The 9,843-nt window shown below is 42.3% G+C and overlaps 1 protein-coding gene across 1 annotated transcript; it reads right to left on the bottom strand.

Moving 5' to 3' along the window:
* Positions 1-6,456: 6,456 nt before the first annotated feature.
* Positions 6,457-8,531, bottom strand: LOC124656864 (BURP domain-containing protein 4-like). Its single transcript, XM_047195531.1, has 3 exons — positions 8,480-8,531; positions 7,279-7,341; positions 6,457-7,136 (listed from the first exon to the last, which is right to left on the bottom strand). Exons 1-3 carry the CDS (start codon positions 8,529-8,531, stop codon positions 6,457-6,459), a joined length of 795 nt encoding a protein of 264 aa, XP_047051487.1.
* Positions 8,532-9,843: the final 1,312 nt, after the last annotated feature.

Genomic DNA, 9,843 nt, shown 5'->3' with positions numbered 1-9,843 from the left:
TGTTGATAATTATCCATGAGATATACATGTTACAAGTTGAAAGCAACAGCTGAAGCTTAATCTTCCTTTGTGTTGCTTCAATACCTCTACTTTGAATTATTGCTTTATGAGTTAACTCTTATGCAAGACTTATTGATGCTTGTCTTGAAGTACTATTCATGAAAAGTCTTTGCTTTATGATTCATTTGTTTACTCATGTCATTTACATTGTCTTTGATCGCTGCATTCATTACATATGCTTACAATAGTATGATCAAGGTTATGATGGCATGTCACTCGGAAATTATCTTTGTTATAGTTTTACCGCTCGGGACGGCGAAACTAACTGGGGATCTTGATCGTCTCGGAAATATCGATAATTTCTTATGTTCATGCCACATTATTGATGATATCTACATGTTTTATGCATACTTTATGTCATATTTATGCATTTACGGCACTAACCTATTGACGAGATCTTAGAAGAGCGATTCTTGTTGTTTTCTGCTGTTTTGGTTTCAGAAATCCTAGTAAGGAAATATTCTCGGAATTGGGCCAGAAATCAACGCCCGAGGGCCTATTTTGCCACGAAGCTTCCGGAAGACCGGAGGAGAGACGAAGTGGGGCCACGGCGGCGCCGCCACACTGGGGCGACGCGCGGCCCGGGCTGGCCGCGCCCTGCGCGTGTGGGGCCCCCGTGTGCGCCTGACCTCAGCCCTTCCGCCTACTTAAAGTCTTCGTCGTCCGAATACCCCGGTGCCGAGAGCCACGTACGGAAAACCTTCCCGGGAGCCGCGCGCCGCCAATCCCATCTCGGGGGATTCAGGAGATCGCCTCCGGCACCCACTGCCGGGAGAGGGGAATCATCTCCGGAGGACTCTTCACCGCCATGGTCGCCTCACGGAGTCGATGTGTGAGTGAGTTCCACCCTGGACTATGGGTCCATAGCAGTAGCTAGATGGTCGTCTTCTCCTCATTGTGCTATCATTGTTGGATCTTGTGAGCTGCCTACACATGATCAAGATCATCTATACGTAATGCTACATGTTGCGTTTGTTGGGATCACGATGAATATGGAATACTATGTTGTATTTGATTATCAATCTGTCACTATGTGTTGTTTATGATCTTGCATGCTCTCCGTTGCTAGTAGAGGCTGCGGCCAAGTTGATACTTGTTAACTCCAGAGGGAGTATTTATGCTCGATAGTGGGTTCATGCCTCCAGTGAATGCGGAGACCGGTGACGGAAAGTTCTAAGGTTGTGGATGTCTTTGTTGCCACTAGGGATAAAACATCGATGCTGTGGCTAGGGGATGCTTGTTGTTGATTACATTAACGCACCATACTTAATGCAATTATGCGATTTGTTTACCTTATCTTGGAAGAGTTCGGATGATAACGTTTGAAGGTGGACTTTAGGCATAGATGCATGCTGGATAGCGGTCTATGTACTTTTTCGTAATGCCCAATTAAATCTCACAATACTCATCATATCATGTATGTGCATGGTCATGCTCTCTTTATTTGTCAATTTCCCAGCTATAATTTGTTCACCCAACATGCTTATTCTTATCGAAGAGACACCACTAGTGAGCTGTGGACCCGGTCCATTCTTTCAATCGAATACAATCTACTGCAATACTTGTTCTCTGTTTTCTGCAAACAATCATCATCCACACTATACATCTAATCCTTTGTTGAAGCAAGCAGGTGAGATTGGTTAGTCCGTGTTAGTTGCATCCAAAATACACAAATTAGAGGCCAAACAATAGCAAAAGTGTTCGGGAAAGTAGATACGTTTTGGACGTATCAGTCACTTCAGAAATTATTCTTTTTATCGTTTACCTACTCGAGGGCGAGTAGGAACTAAGCTTGGGGATGCTTGATACGTCTCCAACGTATCTATAATTTCCGATGTTCCATGCTAGTTTTATGACAATACCTACATGTTTTGCTCACACTTTACAATGATTTTATGCATTTTCCGGGACTAACCTATTAACAAGATGCCGAGGTGCCAGTTCCTGTTTTCTGCTATTTTTGGTTCCAGAAAGGCTGTTCGGGCAATATTCTCGGAATTTGACAAAACAAAAGCCAAACATCTTATTTTACCGAGACGGACCCGGAACACCGAAGGTGAGACGGAGAGGAGGCCCAGGGCCTCCAGACCACAGGGCGGCGCAGCCTAGGAGGGGGGCGCGCCCAGGTGTGGTGTGGGCCCCCCAGGCACCCCCTTGCGCCGCCTCTTCGCCTATAAAATCCCTCGCGACGTAAAAACCCTACATCAATCGATCATATTCCAGAAAGACTACAGGGGCGCCGCCGCCATCGCGAAATCTAGTTTCGGGGGTCAGAATTTCCTGTTCCGGCACGCCGCCGGGACGGGGAATTGTCCCCGGAGTCATCTCCATCGACACCACCACCATCTTCATCGTCGTTGTTGTCTCCCATGATGAGGAGGGAGTAGTTCTCCCCCGAGGCTGAGGGCTCTACCGGTAGCTATGTGGTTCATCTCTCTCTCCCATGGTGTGCTCTTTATGTGATCATGAGCTTTGTATCACTATTAATCTATGTGCTACTCTAGTGATGTTATTAAAGTAGTCTATTCCTTCTCCATGATGTAAAGTTGACAATCATGTAGTACTTGGCGTAGGTTATGATTGTAATCTCTTGTAGATTATGAAGTTAACTATTACTATGATAGTATTGATGTGATCTATTCCCCCTTTCATAGCTATTGGTGAGAGTGTGTATGCTATGTTACTACTCGGTCTAAATTGCAACGGTCTATTATGCACTCTAGAGGTTACTTTAATATGAACTCCGGACGTTGTGGAGCTTGTTTACTCCGGCTTGAGGTGTGCTTTTGTGGCCCTACACAATAAATGGTGTTTGTTATCCAACAAGAGAGTGTTTAAGAGTAGCACAAGTGAAGAGAAGTTATTTATTTATGTGATCATTGTTCAGAGTGTCCACAAGTGAAAGTATGATCCCTAGGCCTTATTTCTAAGCATTGAAACGCCGTTTCCAACAAGTTCTGCTACATGTTCGCTTGCTGCCATTTTTATTTCAGATTGCAATTACTACTTACAATCATCCATATTACTTGTATTTCACTATCTCTTCGCCGAACTAGTGCACCTATACATCTGAAAAATGTATTAGGTGTGTTGGGGACACAAGCGACTTCTTGTACCTTTATTGCAGGGTTGCTTGAGAGGGATATCTTTGACCTCTACCTCCCTGAGTTCGATAAACCTTGGGTGATTCACTTAAGGGAAACTTGCTGCTGTTCTACAAACCTCTGCTCTTGGAGGCCCAACACTGTAGCGTGCGTAGACATCAGGGGGCTCCCATTTGATGCCCGTCTTCTCCGCAAAGAAAGACCATGCCATTGCCAAATGGGGACACATCCAGAGCGATGTACCTAACTTTCTGTTCTGCCGCACGCTAGACAGACCACGCCGTCTTTGATTCTCTTATGACTTAGTTCAGTACCTACTGCCAGACCATTCTCCACCAAACACCGGACATGAACTTTGGATTTTCCAGGGACATGAGCTGCCCACAGCGCCAACCATCCTTTATGAACATGTTCTTGAGGACCCAATATTGCCTCTTGATGCTCTCTTCCTCTGAACATCCAGGTGGTACGCTGATTTTACCGAAAACACACCTCACTTAGTGTGGTTCCAGGCTTGGAAGTCTTCAACGCCCGCCCTTCGATAGGGATGCGGAGGATATCTGCAACATCCATTTCGTAGAAAAATTCATCTAGCTTTTCTTCACTCCACGCCCCTCCCTCTGGTCTTATAAAATCACTGACTTTCTTCGGATAGTTTTCAGCTCTCCTTCCAAGTGGATACGTAGCTCCTGTACGTGGTATCCAACAATCATTTTCAACGCTGATTGGATGGCCATTGCCAATACGCCATATCAGGCCAGCTTTAGGCAATTCTCTTCCATGGATTATTCCTTTCCATGTATATGAAGCACGTTTTGGGCAGCCAGCTGACATAAAATCACCCTGTTTGAAGTATCTTGCTCTCAAGACCCTAGCACACAGAGAGTCGGGCTCTGTAATCATTCTCCACCCCTGTTTTGCGAGAAAAGCTTGGTTAAAGCATTCATAATCACGGAAGCCCATGTCTCCCCTCTCTTTGCTCTTACACATACGTTCCCATCCAATCCAATGAACCTTGCGCTGACCGTCCTTGTCACCCCACCGAAAATTGGACGAAATAGAGCTAAGTTGTTTACACATCTTTTTTTAGAGTTGAAAGCAGCTCATTGTATATGCATGAACTGCTTGTAGCACCGATTTGACGAGAACATATTTCCCTTCTTTGGACATACCTTGTCCTTTTTAGCCCTTTTACCTTACCCTAGGAGCGTTCCCGGAGGTGTTTAAAACAGCCCTCTTTTGATCGTCCAACAACAGTGGGTAGTCCCAAATATCGTAAAGATAAAGCCTCCAAATTTATGCCGATCAGCTGTTTCAGATTTTCCTTGACACCCTCCGCACACCCGCCACCAAAAAGGATAGAATTTTTTTGCAAATTTACTCTTTGACCCGAACTAACCTCATAATCTTGCAAAACCCTCTTCAAGGTGTCAATACAAAAATGTATAGTTGACACATAGGTACATGTCTTCTCGTACATGTTACTACTACATTAATTTGCAAATCCATTTTTCCACGCAGCATTGTTGGTTTTATTAAAGTTGCAAAAGAGGACACACACTTTCTAGTTTGTTAACAGAATGGATACTGCCAATTTACACTACAAATATGACATCGTAGTACAGTTTCTAAAAGCAGACATAATATCAAAAGACATTTTCTTGAACACATGAACTCTAGTTTTTTAAACACGAATAATTTTCCGAATACATGAACATATATTTTTGAATCCATATATGCATTATTTGAACCCACGAATGTTTTTTGATACCCCATGAAGATTTTTTCCAAATAACATGAGCACAGCTTAAAATATGAATTAACATTTCTTGGGATCATGAACGATTTTTTTGAACCTCATGAATATTTTTCGTATCCATTAATCTATTCTTTGAATCCATAAACATATTTTTATTAGGAGTGCTCTTGTATTTTCCCGGGTATAACTAAAGTATAACCCGAAACTCATGAATATTTTTTTGAATCTCCTAAGCTAGTTTTGGAATCCGTGCACATTTTAAAACCCTGCGAACTTTTTTCGAATCTTCTAACCTAATTTTGGAATTATTCTTTCTAAATCTTATGAATATTTTTTGAATCCATTAACCTAGGATTGGAACATAAATTTTCGCCGGTTCAGCCGAAGACACTGCACACACCCGGAACATGATGGGCAGGTTCTTAACAAAGAGAATCTAACCAACAAGAGGATTATGGCAAGGTCCATGATGTTCCATTGACCGAGTTCAAACGCTCAGACCTGGTGAAATTTAATTCGATTACTAACTCACCACCGGAATCATTTAATTCCATGTGTAAGGATATGGCAATGTACGAAAGTATTATGATTTGCTTTCTTATCCCCTTCACACCACGTAAGAAATAAATTTCTCTCTATTATTTGCTTTCTTCTGCTAGTCTATTTGAAATTCTGAATACCTTGTATCTACATCAGCTTCATATGCCGCGCAGAAAAGTTGAGATGCAGATCAGCTTTGGTGCTGCTAGGCAGCCTGATTTACTTTTGCCGCTGCCGAGTTGACTGCTTCCGCTAAAGAAAAACAAAATAACACGACGCTTTCTCTCTCCCATTATCTCATCTCCCCCGCACACTCCTTCCTCTTCAGCCAATATACTTCTCCCAGATCCCTGCCGCCGCAACTCCACAGTGCCGAGCCGAGCAAGCGCCACCGCTGGCCCGCCCTCCCTCTCTCCGGCTGCGGCCGCGCCCCTCCTGGGCCGCCTCCCTGTCCCTCACATCTCCTCCTTTTTTCGGGTGCCGCCCTGCCCCTGCCCCTGCCTTCTCCATTCGCATAGTACAGCCCCGACGCGAACGCAGTCGGAGGTCCGGCGCGAGGACCGTCTCGGTTTGCCTGCTTTCCTCCCGTGTGCTGTTGTCCTCTCCTCCCATCCTTCTCCTCCCAGCCAGAAGGCACGAGCAGCGTCGGTAGAGGGGCGCCATGGGAAGGAGAGGTACGGAACGAGCGGTAGGTGGAGCGTAGAGTGTCTTCGGCCTGCGGCCGCTTGGTGCGCCGCTAGTTTGCGTTTAAGTCGGGCCGTTTTTGGTGCGACGCGACAAGCCAGCGTCGTGGGGCAGACGAAGGAACGAACCGTTTTGTTCTAACTAAGCGGTGGCACATGATGTAATTTCGACGAAAATTAGGGGTAAGGAAAAACAGACCAACAAAAAACTCTTTTGCTTTTATTATTAGGTATATATATAGATAGATGACCACAAACTATTGGTAGCAGTCCAGAAACTCCAATAATCTGGTGTCGGCGTTATATGTACCTAATAGAACATGATGTAATTCTGTGGCATGTAGTGGCAAATAGGTTCACCGCGCTCTCCCCCCAGCAGCTCAAAGTACTGTTTGTCCCAATTGAATGTGTTCATGTGACACATGGCAGTTGTCGTCACAAGCGGCATGTCATTTTCCTGTTCCTTGAGTTGCACCCTAAAAGACTCTACTTCTTTCGGTCGATGGCAATAATATACCTCATATGGAAAATCCATTGGGTGGCACGCCACCATATTAGTGCTTACTGGGGTGATTCTTGCCACAATATATCTGGACCTAGGGCTCTCATGCCCATGAATCGTTGTAATGGCTGCTCGAGCACGTCTAACTCCTAACTCTTTTGTTGCAAACCCTGCCATTTCTCCTCGAGATGAGAAGCACATCTGAGGTTCCTCCATGTCACTCGGCTTGCTGCATGAACGAAGGGTATCAGCTACCTGCTTCGCCTTCATGGAGTTGCGACCTATCTTGAAATGTGATAGGATGGTTGCCAAGTACATTGGTTGTAACGGAGTAGAGACGGAACTATCAGGCTTTGGCAAACCAGCTCGTGCAAACATGGTGCCTTCCGGCAGTATAGTGCCAACATGCAGACTCTTCTTTAGGAACAGCATGCCGGTTTGAACTTTTATGTGCTGGTGTCTTGTTTGCGCTTTAGAAACAGGGGAACCTGCATAGTTATGAAACATCTCCGTTGAATGTTATTTTTTGAGATTCATTACAACTTGTATATTCTGCAGGTTATGACAAACTAAGATCTTATTCATACTTAACATATTTAAAAAAATTGGTAATGTATTACAATTACTTACGATAAGGTGTAGAATCTTCCTTCCAATCTACTTTGTAAGAACTCACACCAAAGCCATCCTCTTCTGTATAAAATAATAAACAACAAGCTGATTCAGACTTAATACGTTTTCACTTGGTATAATTGCAAAAGTACTTAAGTGATGTTGAAGGTTTCCAATTTTACGAGTAAGAACTCACACCAAAGTCATCCTCTTCTGTATAAAATAAAAAAATAACTAGCTGATTCAGACTTAACACATTTTAACTTGGTATAATAGAAAGTACTTAGGTGATGTTGAATGCTTCCAATTTTGCGAGTAAGAACTCAAACCAAAGTCATCTCCTTCTGTAGAATATTAAACAACTAGTTGATTCAGGCTTAACACGTTCTAACTTCGTATAATTGCAAAATTACTTGCGTGATGCTGAAGGATTCCAATTTTGCGAGTACGAACTCACACCAAAGTCATCCTCTTCTATAGAAAATAATAAACGGCTAGCTGATTTAGACTTAACATATATTAACTTGGTATACTTGCAAAGTACTTACGTGATGTTGAAGGCTTCCAAGTTCGAGTGTAAGAACTCACACCAAAGTCATCTTCTGCGGGAAATAACAAGTGACTAGTTGATTTCAGACTTTAACACATTCTAAATCTTGTAAGCTTGCATGAGTACTTAAGAACCTGAAGGTAGACCCCCGTCCTTCCTTGTCACCTGGCTAGCATTCGTTGTGAAAGCATTTTTTTCTGCATGGAACGACAAACCATGAGCTGATTCTTATTTGATAAACTATTATCCGTACTTGATATTAACTATGAACATATCAGAACATAATGGAATGCAGAAGATTCTCCCGGCAATAATTACTACATAGACACATGTAATATTTGTAGCAACATGGAATACAAATTGGTCTAGGAATACTCCACCGCCTCAACTATTGTCGTGGTTTGCCAGAGGAGGCAAAAACGAGGTCATGTGCCATGGTAAAAGGAGAAACAAAAGGGAAAGACAAAGACAAAGCTATCACCACTACTTCTATACGCACCAAGGGCACCCCTCCCAACTTCACCAACATGGACCGCAACAATACTTCATCTCTCAACCTATATCTCTTTTGCTACAATATGTGTTTGCCCTATATCTCCATGGGAAATGCGAGTTTACTTTTACTACCAAAGCTAAACAAGTGAAAATATATAACAAGATTGTACTCACCGAAGGTTAGGAGGAGCAAGACAATGGCTATTGCTACAGCCTTGGCCTCCATGTCTGGATCACAATGAACTGAATTGTTTTGAGTGGGGAAGAAGGGTCTAGGTGCTGATTTATATAGCTTTTGGATCGACGTTTTACTAACAATTTAATGCATAGAGTAAAGGAAAATATTATATCTTATGCGTGCATTAATAAAGTAAATATTTTTTGAATATGGGATAAATGAAAACACTATTTTTCCAACTAATACACATTAATGTAGATCATTGTGCCTATAAAAGGGCATTGATATTGTTTTGATTGGTTCCCTAGCATACTAGCATAATTTAATGCATATCATAAAGGAAAATACTCTTTTAATGGTTTAAATAGCACAAATAAAATAAATATTTATTTAAGTATCGGGATAAAGGAAAGGCCTGTATTTTTTCAATAAAGATGCATTAATGTTGGTCATTGTGCCTATTAAAGGCATTGAAATATTTTAGATTTGGTTTCCTAGCATAAAGACATAGATATACTGTATTTAGATGGGTGGGACATTAATTGTGTTGATTAGAATGCATTAATATTGTATTTATTTGAATATATGGCTTAGATGAAACAATGTATCCAGAGATAGTACTAATATAGGACATTAATTGTGCCGATTGGAATTCATTAATCTTGTATTTATTTGAATATTTAGATTAAATCAAACAATGTATCAGGAGGTTGTCATATAGGTCACTATACTTAACCAGAGGTGGTAATTTCTACCATAAATTGAAACCATATATTTGGACGGGTAATAGATTAGTCTCTACTATATAAAAATGAAGAATTGGTTATGTTTTCTCCGGTCAGATGTTTCGTTCTACATATTTTCATCTGACTATGTTACCCTCCCACCAAATCTCCTCATGTGCGATAGGTCAAACTTTTGGTCATTCCCCCATCTCGCACGCGCCAAACTGGGCCAGGCCCAAAGCCAACGATCTGGTGATGCATGTAAAATCCATACATAAACTTTGTCCTTTATCATATTGAATTCCCACATATTTGCAACATATATGGTGATAATACCATGTTTTACATTGATTTATGGAGACTTACCAATGATCCCCTTTATTTGGTTATAACACTGCAGAATAGGAAAACCATGTTTTGTGTATTTTTCACTTTTAGAGACCTATACGGAGTCAAATTGACCTGTGATTTTTGGAGAGTCACTTTTTCATCAGGAGAAGTACATTGGGCCCTGGAAGCTTACCTAGAGAGGCCTGAGGGCCGAAAGAGGCCAGGTGGCACGCCCAAACCCTTAGGGCATGCCACCCCCTCTTTCAGACGTCACTCGTTCGATTGACCCTTTCGTGAACCGACGT

The sequence above is a fragment of the Lolium rigidum genome, chromosome 1 (genome assembly GCF_022539505.1).
Source record: "Lolium rigidum isolate FL_2022 chromosome 1, APGP_CSIRO_Lrig_0.1, whole genome shotgun sequence".
NCBI lineage: Eukaryota > Viridiplantae > Streptophyta > Magnoliopsida > Poales > Poaceae > Lolium > Lolium rigidum.
Note: the sequence above shows the minus strand (reverse complement) of the source record. Positions and strands in the feature narration are given on the sequence as shown.